We start from the raw sequence: 23,230 nt of genomic DNA on the forward strand, positions 1-23,230 counted from the left end.
ATTGGCAGGGCGATACTCAATTGTGTATTCTTTATTTACTGTTCTGATTTTAGAGTTTTTTTTAATACTGATAGCCAAATTTTGTTCGTTTTCATGGTTTTCTCCTTGTTTCCACATATTTCAAGCATGTGGATAATTTCAACATAAAGGAGGAAACAATGAACGTAAAATCTGTCTACCAGTATTTTAAAAACTCTAAAATCAGGACAGTAAATAAAGAGCAACACTCAGAAAACAGAGGAATTCCAGACATGAATCAATCAGGGCCAGCTAACACCTCCCAACAAAGGATTTCACCAGGCAATAGGCAGCCAGATCTTGAAGCTGCAAGGCTATTCAACGCTAATCAAAGTGGCTAATTGAAACATTCACACCTGCCTCAAACAGATAAGAGTTCTTTTTCCCACCCTGGACATTCCACGGATATATAAACTCCACTTGACTAGTTTCCACCAGATCTCATTATCTCTGAGGATGCCTACCATAGATGCAGGCGAAACGTCAGGAAAGAATGCTTCTGGAACATGGCCATGCAGCCCGGAAAACTCACAGCAATCCAGTTTAGAGTTGGTCATTTGGCTGGAGCCTATTACTGTACTTAAGTAACTTCTTTTGGAACTATAATTCCCAGTGGCAGTGCTGGCTGGAGGATTCTGGGAGCTGTAGTCGGAAGCCAGTCGCTTGGCTAATGCCTGGTTTTTAATTGCTTGCTCCTCCTTGAATGGTCATGGGGAACGTGAGTTCTCAGCCAATGGGAGCAAGAGGGGGAGGAGCCATTGTGATTGCTACTTCCTGCAGTGCTTGGAGAGCAGTCTTGCACCAAAACTGCAAATTACATTCCAGATTGTAATTGTTTATATGGGAGATATTAACATCAGCGGGACCTTCTAACCTGTGGGTTGGAATGGGTGAACGACACAAACATATGTGATTGCACAGAGCAGGTAAGTAAGGAAACAAATAATTGTTTTGTGTTTTGGTAAAGCAAGCAAACTGGGGTTTTACTTCCTCTTGGGCTTGTTCATGAGGTTGAAAGGGTAACCAATTCTTTGGGTAAATCTGCACTACGCAATTATATGAGTTTCATGCTCCTTTTAACTGTCCTGCAATCATGAAATCTGCAACTTGGAGTGGTGTGTGCGAAACCTTTGCTCAAAACTTTAGTGCACTTCCGTCGTTCACAGCACTCATTTTTCCAACTGAGGGTGCATCTACACTTTAGAATAAATGCAGTTTGACACTCCTTTAACAACCAAGGCTATTGAATTATGGGAGTTGTAGCTTTACAAGGCCTTTATCCTTCTCTAGCAAAGAGTATTGGTGCCTTACTAAACTACGAACACAATAATTATGTTGCATTGAAATAAGATGTTCAAACTACAGGAAAAGAGATTCCACCTGAACATCAGGAAGAACTTCCTGACTGTGAGAGCTGTTCGGCAGTGGAACTCTCCCCCCCCCCCCCCCAAACTGTGGTGGAGGCTCCTTCTTTGGAGGCTTTTAAGCAGAGGCTGGATGGCCATCTGTCGGGCGTGCTTTCATAGAATCATAGAATCATAGAATAGTAGAGTTGGAAGAGACCACATGGGCCATCTAGTCCAACCCCCTGCTAAGAAGCAGGAAATCGCATTCAAAGCACCCCCGACAGATGGCCATCCAGCCTCTGCTTAAAAGCCTCCAAGGAAGGAGCCTCCACCACGGCCCCAGGGAGAGAGTTCCACTGTTGAACAGCTCTCACAGTGAGGAAGTTCTTCCTGATGTTCAGGTGGAATCTCCTTTCCTGTAGTTTGAAGCCATTGTTCCATGTCCTAGTCTGCAGGGCAGCAGAAAACAAGCTTGCTCCCTCTTCCCTATGACTTCCCTTCACATATTTGTACATGGCTATCATGTCTCCTCTCAGCCTTCTCTTCTGCAGGCTAAACATGCCCAGCTCTTTAAGCCGCTCCTCATAGGGCTTGTTCTCCAGACCCTTAATCATTTTAGTCGCCCTCCTCTGGACGCTTTCCAGCTTGTCAACATCTCCTTTCAACTGTGGTGCCCAAAATTGGACACAGTATTCCAGGTGTGGTCTGACCAAGGCAGAATAGAGGGGGAGCATAACTTCCCTGGATCTAGACGCTATTCCCCTATTGATGCAGGCCAGAATCCCATTGGCTTTTTTAGCAGCCGCATCACATTGTTGGCTCATGTTTAACTTGTTGTCCACGAGGACTCCAAGGTCTTTTTCGCACACACTGCTGTCAAGCCAGGCGTCCCCCATTCTGTATCTTTGATTTCCATTTTTTCTGCCGAAGTGAAGTATCTTGCATTTGTCCCTGTTGAACTTCATTTTGTTAGTTTTGGCCCATCTCTCTAGTCTGTCAAGATCGTTTTGAATTCTGCTCCTGTCTTCTGGAGTGTTAGCTATCCCTCCCAGTTTGGTGTTGTCTGCAAACTTGATGATCGTGCCTTCTAACCCTTCGTCTAAGTCGTTAATAAAGATGTTGAACAGAACCGGGCCCAGGACGGAGCCCTGCGGCACTCCACTTGTCACTTCTTTCCATGATGAAGACGACGCATTGGTGAGCACCCTTTGGGTTCGTTCGCTTAGCCAATTACAGATCCACCTAACCGTAGTTTTGTCTAGCCCACATTTTACTAGTTTGTTTGCCAGAAGGTCGTGGGGGACTTTGTCGAAGGCCTTTGAATGCGATGTCCTGCTTCTTGGCAGGGGGTTGGACTGGATGGCCCATGAGGTCTCTTCCAACTACTATTCTATGATTCTATGAACTGCAACCCCTCTACAATGTACATCAGGTCTGGGCAAACTTGGGCCCTCCAGATGCTTTGGATTCTAACTCCCACAATTCCTAACAGCCTCACAATTTCCAAAAGACCTCATAACCTCTGAGGATGCCTGCCATAGATTCTGGCGAAACATCAGGAGAAAGTGCTTCAGGAACATGGCCATACAGCTCAGAAAACTCACAGCAACCCAGTGATTCAGGCCATAAAACCTTTGACAACACATAGGGTTATTTCATTGAAAAATATTAATTTTCCTGTTTTATGAAAGGCATTTCTATTCTTCTTTTTGTAGAAATGGGGAAGAGCCCAAGAGTGGATATAGAACAAGGGGCATTTTTAACATGTTGCATCTTTGCATCTTCCATTGTTTTCTAATACAAAAAGATCTCTAAAATGTTGAAATAGAAAAAAATAACAGAAAGTATTGGAAATAGCAACCTTCCAAGCCTCTTACTATTTATTTGTTAATGTATATATTTGCTAACCTATGTTCTATGTGTATGTTGATTTGCCAGTTTGACTTACCTCATTGGTGTGGGAGGGGTTATAGACATGTGAACGCACTGAGCATGTTCAGACTCAGGACTCCGTATTGTATTCAGTATGTGTTTGGACCTCAGTGGAGGTGGATGCATGTATCTGCTTAGACTTCAATGGATGCATGTATGGTTATGGACTTTAGTGAATACAAATATACTTAAAGACTATGGACTATTGATAAAAAAGGATACCCTGTGTACTCAACACAGAGAAGCTATGCCCTATATGTAACTAAACTTCAACAAGAAATGTGCCTGTATGGTGAATTAATACAAGATGTTTGTGAGTAAACAAGATATGTTATTTTTTAAATAAGACTTTGTTTTTTTAATCTCTGAATGTTTATTTTAAACTAAGAGGTTTAAAAGGAGTGTATATCTTTTTGGCAATTTCAACTACAAAGGAACAACCATCCTCTGCTACCAAATATATTTTGGTAATGGCATGTCTTTGTCCTTGGCAGTTCAAATACATGGTTCTTCGGTTTAACAGCTACCTGTGTGCCATTACATGAATGCTTGTAAATATCACTTGTTCAAAGAGTTGACTTCTAATAAGGTCATGTTTTTCTTGTCTGGTGGTTTTCAAAAGGTGGTCTCCACATATTCATGGAGATTCACATTTGCCAAACGGATATGTGCCCAGAGACTGGGTACAGTTATTTTCCAATAGAAAGAGCATTTCTTTTCTAATCTAAAACAGAAGGATAGAAAAGCAATTGTACAATGTTTTGAAACAAAGGGTATAGAAAACTTGAGAATTGAAAAATAGCTCTAATACTTCCTACCCTGTCTCTGTGGTCTTCTTCATAATCCAAAAATCCATTTTTGTCATTTTTTTCTTTTTTTTCTTTTCTTGTTTTCCCTACATCCCTGTACTACTACTAATTTCCCCTTGATGCTATCCTTCTTGAGTAAGGAGGAAATGGGATCTCCAGAAGCAGCAAAGAAGAGAATCCTCCCAATGTGGATGACAAAGCGGGCAACTGAGTCAGCACAAGACCCAGAAATCAGACCCAAGAGGAGGAAGAAATCCGCTCCAGTGGGGTGAGGCGTTTTTCAGTTCCAGGAACTCAGCAGACCTTTGACCTTCAATTTAAAAAAGTATTTTTACTCAGCATGTGTCCAGGCTCTCCAAAAACCTTGGAATAGCTGTATGGTGGGCTTAAGAGGGTCTTTACTAGGTGGTGGCATATGACTCAGTAGATCTCAACTTGCCGACTGGCTATCCTGTGGTGAGCCACTAAAGCAGGCATGGGTAAACTTGGGCCTTCCAGGTGTTTGGACTTCAACTCCCACCATTCCTAACAGCCTCAGGTCCCTTCCTTTCCCCCCTCAAGCGGCTGAGGAATGGTGGAGTTGAAGTCCAAAACACCTGGAGGACACAAGTTTGTCCATGCCTGCACTAAAGGCTTTTAACCCTCAAAATGATGGTGCAATCCAATCTATGTTTTCATCCACAAATCCTCACACCCATCAGATATATAGATAGTTGTGGTTGAGTCCTCTGCGGCAGCCCACACTCCTCGTGCCTATTTCAGTGTTGGTAGAGAATTCCAGGTGCTGTAGACTATATTTCAGAAGAAGGAACTGGCAAAACCACCTCTCAGTATTGCTTTCCTAAGAAAACCTATGGAATTCCTACAGGGCCTACATAAGTCTACAGGTGACATGAAGGCTCATATGTGTACAGAGAGAATGCATGCAGCTATTGTCTTTGATTTTGATGTCACAATATTAATTTTCTTTGCAGAGTTGAGACAGTTTATTGTATGAATGAGGCAGAACTGGTGGACATGGCTCTTTGTATTTTGGCTGAGGTGAGTACTAATTGTTAGAATTAGCAACCTCCTGAGCCTCTCATTATTTGTTAATGTATACATTTGCTAACCTGTATTCTACGCGTATGTTGATTTGCTAGTTTGAATTACCTCTTTGGTGTGGGAGGGGTTACAGTCATGTGATTGTACTGAGCATGTGCAGACTCAAGACTCCCTTTTGTCTTCATGTATGTTTCACTTGCAATGAAAGCAGGTGTATGTATCCAGACCTCAGTGGAGGTGGATGCATGTTGCTGTTTAGAGACCTCAATATAGAAGTATCCTTATGGACTTCAGTGAGTACAACTATACTAAAAGCTATGGACTTCTTATTAAGAATGATACCCTGTGTTTTCAACACAGAGAGAAACCTACATCCTATTTGTAATTGAACTTCAATAAGAAATGTGCCTGTATGGTGAATTAATAGATGTTTATGAGTAAACAAGATAATGTTATTTTTCAAATACTTTATTTTTTATCTCTGGGTGCACATTTTAAATGAAAAGGTTTCAAGGGAGTGTATATCTTTTGGGCAACTGCAAAGAAACATCTTTAAAATAGGTCAACAGCTGGGCCGGGCTGTGGCGCAGCTGGCTAGTAACTAGCTGCAGTAAATCACTACTGACCGAGAGGTCATGAGTTTGAAGCCCGGGTCGGGTTAAGCCCCCGACCATTAAATAGCCCGGCTTGCTGTTAACCTATGCAGCCCCGAAAGACAGTTATATCTGTCAATTAGGGAAATTTAGGTACGCTTTATGCGTGAGGCTAATTTAACTAATTTACAACATCATAAAACTGCCAGCAAAACACAAGGAATGGAATGAGGAAGTACAGCCACTACTGGACAGTGAAGCAACAGCTCCCCCTGTGGCCGGAATTGTGAAGCTGGAAAAAAATGTTAAATGCCTCTGTGTCTGTCTATATATGTTGTTTGTCTGTTGGCATTGAATGTTTGCCATATATGTGTTCATTGTAATCCACCCTGAGTCCTCTTTGGGGTGAGAAGGGCGGAATATAAATACTGTAAATAAATAATAAAATAAAAAAATAAAACTCTGCTAACCAAATATATTTTTGTAGTGGCATGTCTTTATCATTGGCAGATTAAAGACATGGTTCTTCAGTTTAACAGCTGAGTTCTGTGTGCCATTACATGAATGCTTGTGAATATCACTTGTTCAAAGAGTTGACTTCTAACAAGGTCATGCTTTTCTTGACTAGTGGTTTTCACATATTCATGGAGATTCACATTTGCTAAAAGGATATGTGCCCATAGACTGGGTGCAGTTATTTTCCAATTGGTTATGCAATACTAATGGCTTCACCATGTTCTTGTGACCACAAAACTCACTATAACTTCGAAAATGGAGGGCCAAATTTTGGAATAGTCTTGTCCTTCAGTGTAATCTGGGTTTCCCACTTTCCACACAAAAAGTGGAAAGCCATTGCTTTTTAAGAAAAGGAATTTGTTGTGTGCCTTCAAGTCCTTTCCAATGTTTAACAATCTCAAGGCAAGATTTGTTCAGAGAGAGCTTGGCTTCAGTTTCCTCTGAGGCTGAGAGCGTTTGATTTGCCCAGGTTCACCCATAGAATCATAGAATCATAGAATCATAGAATAGTAGAGTTGGAAGAGACCTCAAGGGCCATCTAGTCCAACCCCCCGCTAAGAAGCAGGAAATCGCATTCAAAGCACCCCCGACAGATGGCCATCCAGCCTCTGCTTAAAAGCTTCCAAAGAAGGTGCCTCCACCACATTCCGGGGGAGAGAGTTCCACTGTCGAACAGCCCTCACAGTGAGGAAGTTCTTCCTGATGTTCAGGTGGAATCTCCTTTCCTGTAGTTTGAAGCCATTGTTCCGTGTCCTAGTCTGCAGGGCAGCAGAAAACAAGCTTGCTCCCTCCTCCCTATGACTTCCCCTCACATATTTGTACATGGCTATCATGTCTCCTCTCAGCCTTCTCTTCTGCAGGCTAAACATGCCCAGCTCTTTAAGCCTCTCCTCATAGGGCTTGTTCTCCAGACCCTTAATCATTTTAGTTGCCCTCCTCTGGACGCTTTCCAGCTTGTCAGCATCTCCCTTCATCTGCGGTGCCCAAAACTGGACACAGTATTCCAGGTGTGGTCTGACCAAGGCAGAATAGAGGGGGAGCATGACTTCCCTGGATCTAGACGTTATTCCCCTATTGATGCAGGCCAAAATCCCATTGGCTTTTTTAGCTGCCGCATCACATTGTAGGCTCATGTTTAACTTGTTGTCCACGAGGACTCCAAGATCTTTTTCGCACACACTGCTGTCAAGCCAGGTGTCCCCCATTCTGTATCTTTGATTTCCATTTTTTCTGCCGAAGTGAAGTATTTTGCATTTGTCCCTGTTGAACTTCATTTTGTTAGTTTCGGCCCATCTCTCTAGTCTGTCAAGATCGTTTTGAATTCTGCTCCTGTCCAAAGGAGTTCCAGATTTATAGTTCAGTGCTCAAACTATAAACCATAGTGGCTCTGTTTTAAACCTTTACCTATAGTAAAGGTAATAATAATAATAATAATAATAATATTATTATTATTATTATTATTATTATTATTATTATTATTATTATTATTATTTTATTCTTGTACCCCACCTCCATCTCCCCATAGGGACTTGGGGCGGCTTACAAATGCAGAACAAAAGTACAATAACATCAGGAACCGAACAACAACGCAAATGAAAATTTAAAAAGTCATAAATAAAATGACAACCATTAATAAAACACAGGTTAAAATACAGCAATAGAGTCATAAAAATGGACTGGGCAAAAGTGCACTAAATAAGACTGGTAAACATGGTGGAAGTTAAAGTGCTATAAGATCATGGGGGAGAGACCTTAAAAAGGGGGGTGAACCCTGAGACTAGTACGGGAAGTTTATCATTGCAAATAGGCAATTTCCCTTGACATTAAGTCTAGTTGTGTCCGACTCTAGGGGATGGTGCTCATTTCCATGTCTAAGCCGAAGAGCCGGTGTTGTCCGTAGACACCTCCAAGGTCATGTGGCCGGCATGACTGCATAGGATTCATGTACATTTCAAACAGGTATAGGGAACATTTAGCCTTCCAGATGCTGTGGTACAAATTCCCAGAAGGTTCCAGCAAGCATGAGAAACTAGAGAGCCCAAAGTAGCCCACTCCTATTCCAAGAGACTGTTCTTCACATGCAGGATTGTGTACCTATGTGTCTTGTGTTTTTTTGTTAGAACTCCAAGGGTAAGGAAACCAACATATCTTCATCAGAAGATGAGGACCCAGAGCCTCAACAAGCCATGGCAGATCATCATGGGACTCCAACGAGTGACAGTGAAGGAGACTCAAGCCCTTCTGTAGGATCCAAGCTTCCCAGGGGATTGGATGCTTTAAGCTGCAGAAAGGCAACCAAATCACAGGAGAAAGATGACAATGATGATGCTTTGAAATATGTCCGGGAGATTTTTTTTACATAATTTTACATCTTAAACAGACAAAAGAGATACTGTAAGAAATGGGCCACTTGGGTATGAAGGAGTGGCTTCTGCAGATATATGTGTACACTCCCCTTAAAAGAACTCTTGATATAAAGGAATAATGGGTGATCAAGTCCTCATTAATCAAGCCCTCAATCAAGTCCTGCTTCTCTTTGCAGAAAAGTAAAGTGTACCTGTGTGTGCTGTGTGTACGTACACACACACACACACACACACACACACACACACACACACAGTGGAACTTCAACTTAAGAGAATCCCAACTTAAGCGTATTTTGACTTAAGAGCTGTGACTCGGCCCAAGTTTCACCTTGACATACAAGCAGCATTTTGAGTTAGAAGCAAGTGCCAAAGGGAGTGCTAGCGCGAGAGTAGAGGACTTCAGGGCTTCAAGGTAGCAGCCTCTACACCTCATGCCTCATGTTCTTGTCCACTTAGGGAGATTGCTGTCCACTTTACTCATGGGGCCCTGGCTAGCACAGCAGATTAGGCTGCCAGCTACAGATCTTGCCTACTGGAAAGTTGGCAGTTCAGTTCGGGTGAGCTCCCACCATCAGCCCTAGCTTCTGCTTACCTAGCAGTTCGAAAACAGCAATGCGAGTTGATAAATAGGTACTGCTTTGGTGGGGAGGCAAAAGGCGCCCCTGAAGACATGCTGGCAATTCGATCAGGAAGGTGTTCGTAGGCAACAGGCTTCTCAGCACAGAAAAACGGAACAACACCTCCCCATGGCTGAGTCAAGCACAGCCTTCAGATGCTGGAGATGGGAAAAAAGAGGGAAGCCTTGACTGTTTAAGTACTGTCTTTTGTTGCAAATTGTATAACAGCATTGAATGTTTGCCATATATGTACCCTGTATTCCTCTCTGTATCCTTTCAGGGAGATAGAGCTGAATATAAATAAAGATTATTATTTTCATCATTTTTGAGGAACTTTGGGTTAGTTGATTTTTTGTGGTTTTTATTCCTGGTAAGTTTGCCTCTGTTGTTGCATCTCAATTCAGTTAGCCTTTTTTCTCCCTCCTGGCCATACAATTTGTGCAAGTGTAGTGAAAGAGCAAGCATTGGAGAGACACTTGAACAGTAAATTTCACCCACATGGCACACTGCTTGGAAGTTACTTTTTGGATCACAATTCCTGTGAAATTTTAGCAGGGAATGTAAGAGGTCTAAACACAGTTCCCTCAGGTGGAACATGTTCAACTGTCTCCCATGTTTCCATGTTGCTTTTATGCTGCACTTGTATAGATACCAGCTGAGATCATGAATGGTTGCATCTAGTCTGAAGACTCTGCCTTGCATTGCTCCTTCTCAAAAGGACTCACCCTTGCTGTTGTGACAGCTCCCTATGAACAGCTATTCTGTTGCTGGTGAATAACAAGAATGGTGATTCTTGATGAATGCAGGTGAAGCATTTGACTATTTTACCATAAAGACCGGAACTATTTTCTGCCAAAGACCCTGTAACGGTTTCGCGAATTGTGTAATTGGTGTGCATCTGTTTTTGGAAACACAGCCAGCTGATTACCATCCTTTGCTCTCTAACAAAACTAGTGACAGTGTGTGTCCTGGAGAGAAGCTTGGGTCATTGTATAGGAGGGAGGAAAGAAATACCCACCTTCATACGGACTCAAAATACACAATAGGTATATGGAAGCAAAAAGTGAAATGTTTGTGAGCATAATGCTAGCAGAGGGCTGACTAGTGTGTAGCAATGATATGATGCAACAGTGGGTTAAGCAGAGCTTCTGAAAGATCTGAGGATCTATTGGGAGCTGTAGTGTCAATCTAAAAAAGGGATGCTCCTAGTTAATGTAGGCTTCTTGAAAGAAACTAGTGTTCAAAATGTGCCAGGAATTTAGAAATGAACTTGAAACTACCATCTTGTTTCAACCATGAACTCAAATGATTTTTTATTGTGTCAGAAGTGACTTGAGAACATACTGCAAGTCACTTCTGGTGTGAAAGAACTGGCTGTCTACAGAAACGTTGCCCAGGGGACGCCCAGATGTGTTGCTGGGAGGCTTCTCTCATGTCCCCACAAGCTAGAGCTGACCGATGGAAGCTCACACTGTCTCACAGATTCTAACTGGCAATCTTCAGATCAGCAACCCAACTTTCAGGTCAGCAGTTCACAATGCTTTAACCCATTGCACCACTGCAGCTCCTTAACTCAATAGATGAGGGATGGGGAATGCATGGGCCTCTGACTGCTTTAGCTAATATGCTGGGAGGGATCATAGGAACTGCAGTCTAATTGCCATTAGAAAGATGACATGTTCTCTTATCTAAGCACAAGGTGGTGTTAGTGAGCTACTAACCTAATTCACAAGGTGGTTTGTAAAGGATTAGCCAAATCTTCCACTGGGATCCCTAGTGTGTACACTGGAGCAGAAAACTGAATCTTCATCCAGAAATCTCAAAAAGATAATGTTAATGCTATTTTGGCAAGAGCATTCCTGTTCAGCCCCCCAACGTGACTGTCTAGCTACATACAATCTTGAAAAGTGATAAAGAAATTCTAGGGAATGTAATGCTTCTGGTACATTAATGCTGTGTTTTTTTTAAGAAAGCCAAAACAGACACATTTTATAATTAATGAAACTTTACTTTGAATTAACAAGTCTTTTCACATTATGTAATAATTGTGCTCTACAGTAACTTTCAGAAATGGCTCCATAGGTGTATTGATGCTCAACAGGAGCCAAAAAGAAAAGAAAAGATCTCCTTCCACACCTATAGAAATGGGTACATGTCGGCATGTAAATAATGGTGGTATCATTATCAATTCTCAAAGCACGGTCACTACATTTTTAAAGTGAAATTTAACCGAGACTTATAAAAGGCCTCATTCGTATAATAACTAAGCGTAAAAGGAAGACTCTTTGTACTTTAATTCAGTGTAGAAAAACTGACATTTCTGCTCACCACTTTTGTATCTGGCAATGCCATTACTTTTCTTCTCAATATTTAGATTTGTGAAGACATTTATTTTTTCTGGTCTTCTAATTTGTGGTGTGGACCATCAACAGCAGTTGTGAACATAAGGAAAGTTAAACACCAGTACTTCGAAGTCTGCAGAATCTCCCTTATTTTTCCCTTTGGTTAGAAGGCAGAAAACAACAAAACCACACGGTCGTGGCACACACTATAGCACCTCACTCTTCTCCAGAAAAATCTAAACCAAAACTGTTATTTGGAAGATAAAAATTAACAACAGAAGACTTTAAGCGTGAGATACTTGATGTTTCTCATTTTCTTGATCCCTTGTGCAAATGAAGGTGCAGCTCTCTTTCAGCCCTCTGGATATATATAGAGATATGAGGCAGCAGACTGGCCCCACAAATCGGAGGTTCCTTGTAAAACAAGCCAAGACCTCTGTATTAAAAACAAATCAACTATTAATAACTTATCCTAAACAAGACAGTAACTGTTAAATGAGATACCAAGACACATTTCATTACACGAGGAGTAGCAGACAGTTAGCTACTTTGTTCCCTTGAAAGAGACCTCATGAAACGTCGTCTCATCACTTGAATCATAAGTAAACAGAAATAGGCCTGTGCTAGGAATCCAACCTCTTCACCAACTCACTCATCTTAACATGGTAGTTGATGGCTTCACTCAGAATTTGCATAGAGTGTGGCTGTGTCACACAATCATCCCTACATTAAGGGCATCAAGCATATGCTTCCCATTATCATGGAAGGCTCCTTTCAGGGAAGAACTGTCTTTCAGGGAGATGATCCTTGGACCGTGCAAGATGAAGGACAATGATGATCAGGTGCAGCAAAAACAAAATGTGAGCCCCAACTAGGGCTACAAAAACGTCTCCCAAATCAGCAGCCTGAACCCACTTGTTAGTATAGAAGAGAAACAAAGCCAGGCCAGAAGGCAAAAACAAACCGCAAATGGCCAGAAGAGTACGGGCCAGTTTCCAGCCATCTATGTCTTTCAAACACAAGGACTGCAAGATCGTAGTGGCAATGAAGAGACACAAGACGGGAGTGACATAAACGCAGAACCTTGACAATACCAGAGCAATCATATTGACACCCATCTTCTCGAGGCTGTGGGTCGTGAGGCAATCCAGTTTCTCTGACTCCTGGTTCCACAGGCAAAAATTGAAGAAGCCAATTCTTTTGGTGGGAAGATTGACAATATTTCCAGCTTCCCAGACAAGGGCATAAAATAGCAAAGCAATGTATGCAACTGCCAGGGAGAGATGGATCAGATATAGGAGGCACGGGTTGCACTTCTGCCATCGTAGCCCCGTGATGGGCTTCTGAAGAGGCTTTTGAAGCTTCAGCTGCATTTTAACTCCTGAAAATCTGTTAAAAAAGATAATGGTTAGTTTGCATTTCCAGGGATCAAGACCCTACTTAACTGCACATTTCCTGTGTGACCTTGAGCTACCACTCTCACAGCCTATCTACTTATTCTTGTGAAAATAAACAGCAGGGATGTTGGAGTGATGCCCTACAGGAAGAGGACATTCAAAATTTCCCAAGTCTTTATCCAAGTCTGGATCAAATGTTGTACTGAGGAAAACTTGACATCACCTGTTGGGAATGGAGGGATAATTTTCAGCAGGATTTGCTGCAAGCCCGTGCAGAGAGGATCAGCAGGAACACAAGACAGCAGAAAAACTTTTAATACACTGGTGAAAAAACTTTGGCCCTCCAGATCTTTCCGACTAAAACTTCCCGTATCCTTTAGTATTGATGGGAGTTATAGGCCAAAATATTTAGAGCAGTGGTTCACAACTTGTGGGTCCCCAGACGTTTTAGCCTTCAACTCCCAGAAATCCTAACAGCTGGTAAACTTGCTGGGATTTCTGGGAGTTGTAGGCCAAGACACTTGGGGACCCACAGGTTGAGAACCACTGATTTAAAGGGTTAAAAGTGTCTCAAGTTTCTCATCTCAGGTATAAGATTATATTCCTATCCCATCAGATGAGCCAATACCCTTATTAATGGAACCAGTGAGGAGGAACCTGTGGCTCTCTGTATTTGTTGGTTCTCCATGAGCTGGTATTCCAACAATGTCTCAAGGACCAGTTTTCCTTTCCCTGATCCAATTTATGCAAGGAAAGCCCCACCATTAGCGATACTATTATCTGATACAACCCCACAAGGCATTTCCTTGGGAGAATATCTTCCCTTTTTAGGTCAACACAGGTCCCCAATGGAGAGCAGGGCCCGGAACACATCTTTTTTTTTTAGATAAATGTTATTTATTTTGAACTATCTGAGAGCGCGGCAGCAACTAGTCAAGTAAAAAGTCACTCATTCAAAAAGATGAGGGATAGCTTAATTTACAGTATAGTTGTTACGTAACAAGTGACAATGTAATTCCTTTTGTTGCATAAATTACAAATCATTTTGGTTGCTTTTCTTGTTAAGGTGTGCATAGCCTCGGTGTGTTTTCCACCAGAGGCCAGCAGCTTTATAGCCATTCTGTAATGTTTTTAAAACTAATAAAAATATTATTTTAGTAACTTCTAAATAACAAGTAACATTTTAAAATGGCATGATTTTAATACTGAATGTAATTTTAATGTGTAATTTTTAATTCTATTTATTTTAACTTATGTTTTGCATGTGTTTTTAAGGCATTAAATAATTGCCATATTTAAGCTGCCTTGAGTTCCCTTTGGGGTAGAGAAAGGCAGGGTATAAATGGGGCAAATAAATAAATAAAATTCTAACTAGGATGGCAACTGACTACTTCGGGGAGAATTTTGTGTTGTAATTAACTAGTAACTTTTAAAGACACAAGTTGTCTTGGTGATCATGTATGGGAAAAAGAGATTAAAATAATGTTCAATAGCAAAGAATGGTCTATATTCAATTCTTAGGCCAAACTGGAGTAAATGCAATCTACCTGTTGACTGATCAACAATAGGTTTGAGAGGTTTATGCTATTTATGACTAACCAAAAGGATTCCAGCCAATGTCTACTAATGAGTAACATAATAGAAGGCAGGAAAAAGAGTTTCTTAATATAACTAGCCTCGTGCAATTCAGGATCTTGTTATTTTGGGCTCTCTGGTTGGGAACTGCACCATTGCTTCTTTTTCTCCAAGAACCTTAGAAGGTTGTCTATAGGCTTCAAAGAACTGTGCAAACTCAATTATTGCAAAGAGTGCTCAGTCATCACTGAGTGCTTGAAAGAACAATCTTGTTTTGTCTTTTTACAAGTATTGATACTGACACAGTCCTCTAAGAATGCACAATACTGAAAAATCACATTCCAGACTCACTGGATGACCTAGCAAATGGATGAAGGATCAAGGCTATTCTATGAATGGATAGAGTGAGTTGAGGCACGTGAATGCAAGCGTCTGCAAACAGAAAGCAGAACTTTGAGAAAAGAACTGTGGAACTTACGGAAAGGTTTTAAAAATACTAGAAATACTGCAATCCTTGACGGAATGTACCTGGCTCAATTCTGCAACCTTACTGCTCAGAAGATAGGTATTTTTGAGCTGCTTTTCACCAAGTAACTCACTGAGAGTTGCATTTGCAAGTCATGCAGTGAGTCACTCAAATGTTCTAGAAGAGTACTTTTGCTTTCAGTTACAACATGCATCTGATATCTGGAGTATTACGATACCAGAGCCACAATACCTGCAACTTATGACGAGTTTTGGAGTGGACATTGCTATTCATTTGTCTCTCAGCACCTATAAGTTCCTTAGTTATTTAGGCTAACACTATCTAACTGAGCCAACACAATCACTGTGGAAGGCAATCATTAACAGTTACACAGATGTTGTTTTATCTGACTTACAGCAATCTGAGAATAGGCATTTATTGTTTTTTTCAGCTAGTGTCTAAATGTTACTCTTAAAATCACTTCTATATATTTTTCCTCTCAAGTACTCCTTTACAAAAAGCCCAGAAGCAGTTTTGTAAGGCAAAACTTGAAAGCAATTAAAATTACAATCCCAGAAAAAAAAACTAACTTTCTGCTTGACCTAGCTCTCTCAGAATAAAAATTAGAATTGCATGTTCCTTTCATGAGAACAGAACTGACATACTTTTAATTATGGCAGTAGTTCTTTCTATTGCTACGGTCAGTACTAATTGCAATTATTATATAATTAACATGGAATTAGGATCTAACCAGCCATATTTTAGCAAAAGCAATTCAATAAATTTGCACTGTGACAATGACACTTCTCTTTTCCACCCACCTTTAAAAAACAGCCAGATCTTCTATGGATTAGATCAAACTGTGAAACAACATCCAAAGGTGATGGAATGCCTAAAAAGTCCACTACTCACCTCCCAAAGGAAGAAACTTTTCCTAAGCAGCACACAGTAGACAGAAGTTTGTAAGAGTTTGTCAGGACTTCTAGACGTACTGTCTCCTTAGCTCGCAGTGACTTTTATAAACGACACTCAGATGAATAGGCACGAGACAATTCTGGAACCTATCAAAAGAAGAGATTTCACCATGTCATGATTTGATCATGCCAGGTTATTTATAATCATCTTGTAATACCATTCATGACATTGGCAGCCATAATGATGTATCATGGGATGGCAGAGAAGATCCCAACTGCAATCTGACCCACTAGTAGATAGGGAGATAATCATGTTTCATTTCACAGTTCCCATCACACTAGACCTTGGATCCACTTTAAATCTACTTTAAATCCACTTGGGGGGGGGGGGGCGGACTTTAAACAGCTCAGCCACAAAGGTCCTGGGCCTCACCAAACTACAAACACCAGCATTTTGCAGGAGGCAGAAATTGGATTTAAAGTGGATTCATGCTCTAGTTTGATGAGGCAGAAGGTGCGGTTTCACTCCAAAAAAGATACATCCCCAAAACTACATTTGCAAGAACTAAGCCAGCGCTGGACATAGTCATTTTCCACATTGTGGCATTAATGGAAGGAAAACAGTCTGAACAAGGAGGGATCTAGAGAATGGAAAATGACTTCTCTCCTTCCAGCATGAACCTAGTAAGGCCCTGGACAAAGCTCTTTTAGACCTCAACACACCTCCATAGGATGACTCTTACAAGAAACAAGAGGCAGCATCTAGCCACAACAAACCTGGCTGAGAATGTGTTGGTTCCAGAAAATTTTTAACGTTCTGCTTAGCTGAAATAAAATGGGACGGAAACATGTTCAGCCTTGGCAAAGCTGCATCCTTGGAAATGGGCTAAAAAGGATGATCCTGTTAATTGATGACAGGTTTTTTTTCACTAATATTCTTAAAAGTAACAAAATAAATCAAGGTTAAAAAACAGTAGACAAGAAGGCTCAACAAAATCAACAAAACAAATACCTTTACTAGGAAACCAAAATACACAAAATGCATCATGTAAGCTTCTGAAGCTCCACTGGTTTTTTTGTTAAGCAATGTCAAGCAACAGAGATGCCTCTTTAGGGACTAAGGACAAAGGGCAATAAAAGACAGATAATAAAATTCAATTCCATCAGCAACAAAAAAGTAACTTCTCTCGAGATCCAGGATGGCCCAGTCATCTGTGAAACTAAATGCCCTTTTCTTAGATAAGACAATATTGAATGTCTCTGCCCATTCTTCAATGTTGTCTGACTTAGGGCTAGTTGGCTTCATGCAAGACAAGAGAAAGCTTGGATCTCACGGGAAGTTACTTTTCTGTTGCTAATGGGTTGGTCTCTCCCTCTACACGTCTTAACTGAAAGGGGAAGTAATATCTAAGATAAAAGGTAATTCTAATGTTGTCATTTTCCTTTTCCTTTATGTTGAACATTGATGAAGAAGCCAGTGAAGTTACAAAAGCTTGCATGGTCTATAATACAATTATAATACACTTTATTTATATTCCGCCCTTCTCCCCTAGGGAACTCAGAGCAGATTACAGCATTTACATACATAGGCAAACATTCAATGCCTTACAATCATATACAATGAGATACACAAAAAAGGCAAAGGCTTCTCCTTTCATTTCCGGCTTCTATTTTGTGCATTTTGGTTGGCCAACAAAAGTATTTCTATTATGTGAATTTTGCCACATTTGCAAACATAGCCACTCCTGGATACGTTTTTAGGGGGAAATTTGTTATGTTCATGCCCACCTTTGTGGGATGACACGGAATCTGTAAAGGTTTCTTTATTAGTTCACAAACAGAATACTGGAGTAAATTAACCCTAGATCTGATCCAGCAAAGTCCCATGTGTGTATCCATCCAGGCATGCTTTTGAAAACATGTAGATACAAACCTACCAACAAGGTGAAAATGGGTTTTTCAGGCTGTATGGTATGTTTCAGAAACATTCTCTCCTGATGTTTTGCCCACATCTATGGGAGGCATCCTCAGAGGTTGTGAGGTCTGTTGGAAACTAGCCAAGTGGGGATTATATGGAATGTGCAGGGTGGGAGAAAGAACTCGTCTGCTTGAGGCAAGCATGACTGTTGCAATTGGCCAGCTTGCCTAGCATTGAATAGCTTTGCAGTTTCAAAGCCTGGCCGATTCCTGTCTGAGGGAATCCTTTGTTGGGAGGTGTTAGCTGGTCTTGATTGTTTTCCGTCTAGAATTCCCCTGTCTTCTGAGTGTTGTTCTTTATTTAGTGTCCTGATTTTAGAGCTTTTTAAATACTGGTAGCCAGATTTTTTTTCATTTCCATGGTTTCCTCCTTTCTGTTGAAACTGTCCACATGCTTGTGAATTTCAATGGCTTCTAGCCTGACATGGTGGTTGTTAAGAGTGGCCTAGCTTTTCTGTGTTCTCAAATAATTTGCTGAAAATGTTTCTCCAAGGTAATAACCTAACATTCATTTTTAAAATAACCTTTTTAGATTAATTATAGGATTTATATCAAAATAACTCCAGATGCTCCCTACAGATGACGCAGAATAAATTATTTCTTCATCAAGTGTCTTTGTGGTGACAGCAATGCCTACAGATGTCACCGCTGATACTGTCAAACTTACCGGTAGTAAAGATGCACTTTCATTTTTACTTCCTTTAGAAGTAAGTTTCTCTGCTTATCTGCGCATATGTTCCCACTTACCTCATGCAAATAGTTATCACTGAGCACTGGGAGCTATACCAAAATGTTTCTTTTTTGGTTAGTACTTTAAATTGCAAGACTGAGCTAATGAATCTTTCCTGTCAGTTCTATATATGTAAGAAACCTCCCATATTCTACTATTAAAGCATACATCTTTGGAAAACTGGTTTTCTACAGGAAGTTCTGCACTTGCGATTTACACTATGCAGTACTGAGAAGGTATTAGAAATATATTTGCTTCAGTGGGGTTTATATACCTGTGGAAAGTCCAGGTTGGAAGAAAGAACTCTTGTCTGTTTGAGGCAAGTGTGAATGTTGCAAATGATCACCTTGATTAGCTTTTAATGGTCTTGCAACTGATCAAGGTGATCAATTTCAACATTCACACTTGCCTCAAACAGACAGGAATTCTTTCTTCCAACCTGGACTTTCCACAAATAAATAAAACCCACTTTTGTTGTTTCCAACATTCCTCACACCTCTGAGGATGCCTGCCATAGATGTGGGCAAAACATCAGGAGAGAATGCTTCTGGAACATGGCCATACAGCCCGGAAAACTCACAGCAGCCCAGTATAGATGCTTCTTCATGAAGCTCCATTGAGCCATGGACTCATTTCTCAGCCTGATGTACCTCAATGGCAGTACTGTAACTGTGCTCACAGTACTCTAACTGTGTTCATTTTAGAGTGAACTGTTTTTATTATGTTTGTTCGTTCAAGCCATTGTATGTTGTTTTGACAACTGACTGTTTTGTCCATGCTGGAAATTGCCCTGAGTCCTCTCGAGGTGATGGAGCAGTATATAAATAAATGTTTTATTATTATTATTAATGGCAAGTTGGAACATAGATGTAACAAATAATAAATATTTAAATGACAGCGATTCCATAACAAATAAACTCAGATCCACTGCATCCAAAACATGCAAGTTGTTTTAGGTTACAAGGAAAACAATATTTGGTTTAGTGATGTTCATCCTATTTCAAGAGCTAGAGAATGGAGGGGGAGCAGAACAGTCGGAGAGAAAAAGAAAGAAATTCTATTTTCTGAACATGTTTTTGTCCGGTTTTGAATCTGTGCCTTTCCATGTTTTTTTTAATCATGATCAAAATGGAACAATTTACCATTAAAAAATAAATATAACATCAGAACTTAATTTTATTTTTTATTGCAAAGCTCTAGCTTCACACTCTCAATCTCTCACTACTATTTGGACAAACAAATGGAGACAGCTGGAGATCTGAGACCAAACAGACTTATGTGGGATCAGCAAAAACTGATTTCAGCAAATGTCTTCATCAGACAACCAGAGAATGTAAGATGCAGTAGATCTGGCATTGCAAACTTTGGCCCTCGGGGTGTTTTGGACTTCAACTCCCACAATTCCTAACAGCCGGTAGGCTGTTAGGAATTGTGGGAGTTGAAGTCCAAAACACCCGGAGGGCAAAAGTTTGCCCATGCCTGCAGTAAATGCTGATGAGCCACTCCTTTGTTTTTGTGGGGCAGAGAACAAAAGCAAAGACAAACACGTGACACTGTTCACATTCGCAATGGAGGTGCGAGGAAGCAGAGAAGAGATTACAGGAACATCAAAGGCAGGATGCATTTACACTGTAGAATCAATGCAGTTTGATACCACTTGGAAGTATTTTCAATGCTATGGAATCATGAGAGCTGCAGGTTTACAAGGTCAGTTTCTGCCAAAGAGACCTGTCGCTTTTCCTCAAAACAAGCCCCAGGATTCCATTGCACTGAGCCCTGACAGAGAAAGTGGTGTTGAACTGTATTAACTCTACAGTGTAGACGCAGCGCAGGTGAGAGAGAAATGTGTATAAGGGAGGAGTTTCAGAGACAGGAAAAGGGCCCTTGGGAAGCAACATTTGCAGAGGGAAACATAAGAATACTACAGTAGAGTCTCACTTATCCAACACTCGCTTATCCAATGTTCTGGATTATCCAACACATTTTTGTAGTCAATGTTTTCAATACATCGTGATATTTTGGTGCTAAATTCGTAAATACAGTAATTACTACATAGCATTACTGCGTATTGAACTACTTTTTCTGTCAAATTTATTGTTAAACATTATATTTTAGTGCTTAATTTGTAAAATCATAACTTAATTTGATGTGTAATAGGCTTTTCCTTAATCCCTCCTTATTATCCAACATATTCGCTTATCCAACGTTCTGCTGGCCCGTTTATGTTGGATAAGTGAGACTCTACTGTATTTGAAAATGCTGGACCACTCTAACCACCATGTCAGACTACACAGAGAAGCCACTGAAATCCACAAGCATGTGGACAATTTCAACAGAAAGGAGGAAACCATGAAAATGAACAAAATCTGGCTATCAGTATTTTAAAAACTCCAAAACAGTAAGTAAAGAACAATATTTTAAAAACGGGAATTCAATACATGAATCATTCAAAGTCAGCTAATACCTCCCAACAAAGGTTTCCCCCTGGCAGGAAGCAGCCAGACCTTGTAGCTGAAAGGCCATTGAATGCTAACCAAGGTGGCCAATTGCAACATTCACACTTGCCTCAAACAGAGAAGAGTTCTTTCTCCCACCCTGGATATTACCCCACAGATAAAACCCCACGTGCCTAGTTTCCAACAGACCTCACAACCTCTGAGGATGCCTGCCATAGATGTGGGCGAAACGTCAGGAGAGAATGCTTCTGGAACATGGCCTGGAAAACTCACAGCAACCCAGCATCATTACCATCATGGTGCAGTCCCCTTTAAAACTCCCAGCCAGAGAACTTCTCTAGTGCCTCACCTAACTACAACTCCCAGAATTCCATCGCATTGAGTCACGGCAGTTAAGAGCGGTATCGACGTGCATTAGTTCTGCAGTGTAGAGGCTCCATCTTTTTAAATAAATCACAATCGTAATAAATCCCTCACTCTGTTTGGAGGGAAAGCGAAAGAAAGACAGCCTCAGGATTCTACACTGAAGAACCAATGCGGTTTGACACCCCTTTAAACTTTGCTTTGCAACCATGAGAGTTGTAGTTTTATTTATTTATTTATTTACAGCATTTATATTCCGCCCTTCTCACCCCGAAGGGGACTCAGGGCGGATCACATTGCACACATAAAGGCAAACATTCAATGCCATGACATAGAACAGAGACAGAGACAAGACGCAGGCACCGGGCTGGCCTCGAACTCATGACCTCTTGGTCAGAGTGATTTGTTGATTTGTTGCAGCTGGCTTGCTTTCCAGCCTGCGCCACAGCCCGGTTTTACAAGGTCTTGAGCCTTCTCTGCTCTATTGAGAGACCTTGTAAAACTACAACTCTCATGGTTTGCAAAGCAAAGTTTAAAGGGGTGTCAAGCTGCATTGGTTGGGGCCTCACCAAACTACAAATCCCAGGATTCTAGGATATTGACATACTGTACTTCCAAAAGGACAAATAAAGCCCTAGAGGCGCTTTCAGACAAACCTAGAAAGAGGCCAAAGAATCAGAGAAGCAAAGCACATACTTGCTCGGCTGTAGAGGAGCAGCTCTCCCTGGGAACTTCAGCGCCCGTCTAAACAGTGTTTACTCCGCGTCCAGATTAAAAGGCTGTGCGCGTCACGAGACCGCGGTTTCGTTTTCGTTTTCTCGCTCCCCCCCCCCCCCTCCTATTTATAATATTGGACTCTTCCCAGCATTGGCTGACACAAGGAGATGAACTCCAGGCTCCCCAAATAACCTCCTTCCTCCACAAAACAAGCCAACCACGTGCCTGGCTCAGAAAAGGAAGCGAAGGATGCAGTGCTTGGGTCCCATAGGAAAGAAAAGCCGGGGCGCGTCTTCACTGGAGAATTAGTGCAGCTTTGACGCCACTTTAACTGCCCTGGCTGGCTCAGTGCTGGGCGTTGTAGTTTAGCCTTCTCTGGTGCTTCACTAAACTGCAACTCCCAGGATTCTATAGCACTAAGTTTAAAGTGGTATCAAACTGCATTAATTCTGCAGTGTAGATGCAACCCTCGAGTTTGCTTTAGGGCAGGCATGGGCAAACTTGGGCCCTCCAGGTGTTTTGGACTTCAACTCCCACCATTCCTAACCGCCGGTAGGCGGTTAGGAATGGTGGGAGTTGAAGTCCAAAACACCTGGAGGGCCCAAGTTTGCCCATGCCATGTTGGCAGGATTTTTTTAATGGATTTAATTTCCAACAATGTTGTTTCTGTAAGTTCATTTTGTACAATTCTATCTTTATTTGTAGCCAAGTTTTTAGTAATCAGTATTTTTGTTGTCAATGTTTTCCATACGTTGCGATGTTTTGGTGCTAAATTCGTAAATACAGTAATTATTACATAACGTTACAGTGTATTTAACTGCTTTTTTCTGTCGATTTGTTGTAAGACATTATGTTTTGGGGCTTAATTTGTAATCTCTCAAATCCAACCTGGGTGAGCTCCCTCTGTCAAATCCAACCTGGATGAGCTCCCTCTGTCAGCTCCAGCTCCCCATGCGGGGACATGAGACAAGCCCCCAAGGATGGTAAAAACATCAAAACGTCTGGGCGTCCCCTGGGCAACGTCCTTGCAGACGGCCAATTCTCTCACTCCA

At 41.2% G+C, this 23,230-nt stretch overlaps 2 protein-coding genes across 4 annotated transcripts; one reads left to right on the top strand and one right to left on the bottom strand.

The window, feature by feature from the left end:
* Positions 1 to 764: 764 nt before the first annotated feature.
* cyren (cell cycle regulator of NHEJ) lies at positions 765 to 9,563 on the top strand. Of its 2 annotated transcripts, none has more exons than XM_003221086.4 (4): positions 765 to 944; positions 4,246 to 4,373; positions 5,080 to 5,146; positions 8,379 to 9,563. In XM_003221086.4, exons 2-4 carry the CDS (start codon positions 4,252 to 4,254, stop codon positions 8,619 to 8,621), a joined length of 432 nt encoding a protein of 143 aa, XP_003221134.1. In that variant the 5' UTR covers positions 765 to 944; positions 4,246 to 4,251; the 3' UTR covers positions 8,622 to 9,563. The 2 variants fall into 2 exon arrangements, with proteins under 2 accessions (XP_003221134.1, XP_062838933.1); XM_062982863.1 differs by lacking the exon at positions 765 to 944 and adding an exon at positions 2,348 to 2,561.
* Positions 9,564 to 11,228: 1,665 nt separating this feature from the next.
* Positions 11,229 to 22,481, bottom strand: tmem140 (transmembrane protein 140). Of its 2 annotated transcripts, XM_062982862.1 has the most exons (4): positions 22,158 to 22,481; positions 16,713 to 16,836; positions 15,934 to 16,082; positions 11,229 to 12,972 (listed from the first exon to the last, which is right to left on the bottom strand). In XM_062982862.1, exon 4 carries the CDS (start codon positions 12,954 to 12,956, stop codon positions 12,342 to 12,344), a length of 615 nt encoding a protein of 204 aa, XP_062838932.1. In that variant the 5' UTR covers positions 12,957 to 12,972; positions 15,934 to 16,082; positions 16,713 to 16,836; positions 22,158 to 22,481; the 3' UTR covers positions 11,229 to 12,341. The 2 variants fall into 2 exon arrangements, with proteins under 2 accessions (XP_062838932.1, XP_062838931.1); XM_062982861.1 differs by lacking the exon at positions 16,713 to 16,836.
* Between the last annotated feature and the right edge of the window lie 749 nt (positions 22,482 to 23,230).

This window comes from Anolis carolinensis, chromosome 5 (genome assembly GCF_035594765.1).
Source record: "Anolis carolinensis isolate JA03-04 chromosome 5, rAnoCar3.1.pri, whole genome shotgun sequence".
In the NCBI taxonomy this organism is placed as follows: domain Eukaryota; kingdom Metazoa; phylum Chordata; class Lepidosauria; order Squamata; family Dactyloidae; genus Anolis; species Anolis carolinensis.

Excerpts from the sequence above, each read along its gene's own strand:
- cyren (XM_062982863.1), top strand. The coding sequence starts at position 2,439 with ATGATCGTGCCTTCTAACCCTTCGTCTAAGTCGTTAATAAAGATGTTG. Across the intron at positions 2,562-4,245 it reads ATGATGAAGACGACGCATTG|GAGGAAATGGGATCTCCAGA; the intron begins GTGAGCACCCTT and ends TTCTTGAGTAAG. Across the intron at positions 5,147-8,378 it reads CTCTTTGTATTTTGGCTGAG|AACTCCAAGGGTAAGGAAAC; the intron begins GTGAGTACTAAT and ends TTTTTTTGTTAG.
- tmem140 (XM_062982861.1), bottom strand. The coding sequence starts at position 12,956 with ATGCAGCTGAAGCTTCAAAAGCCTCTTCAGAAGCCCATCACGGGGCTA.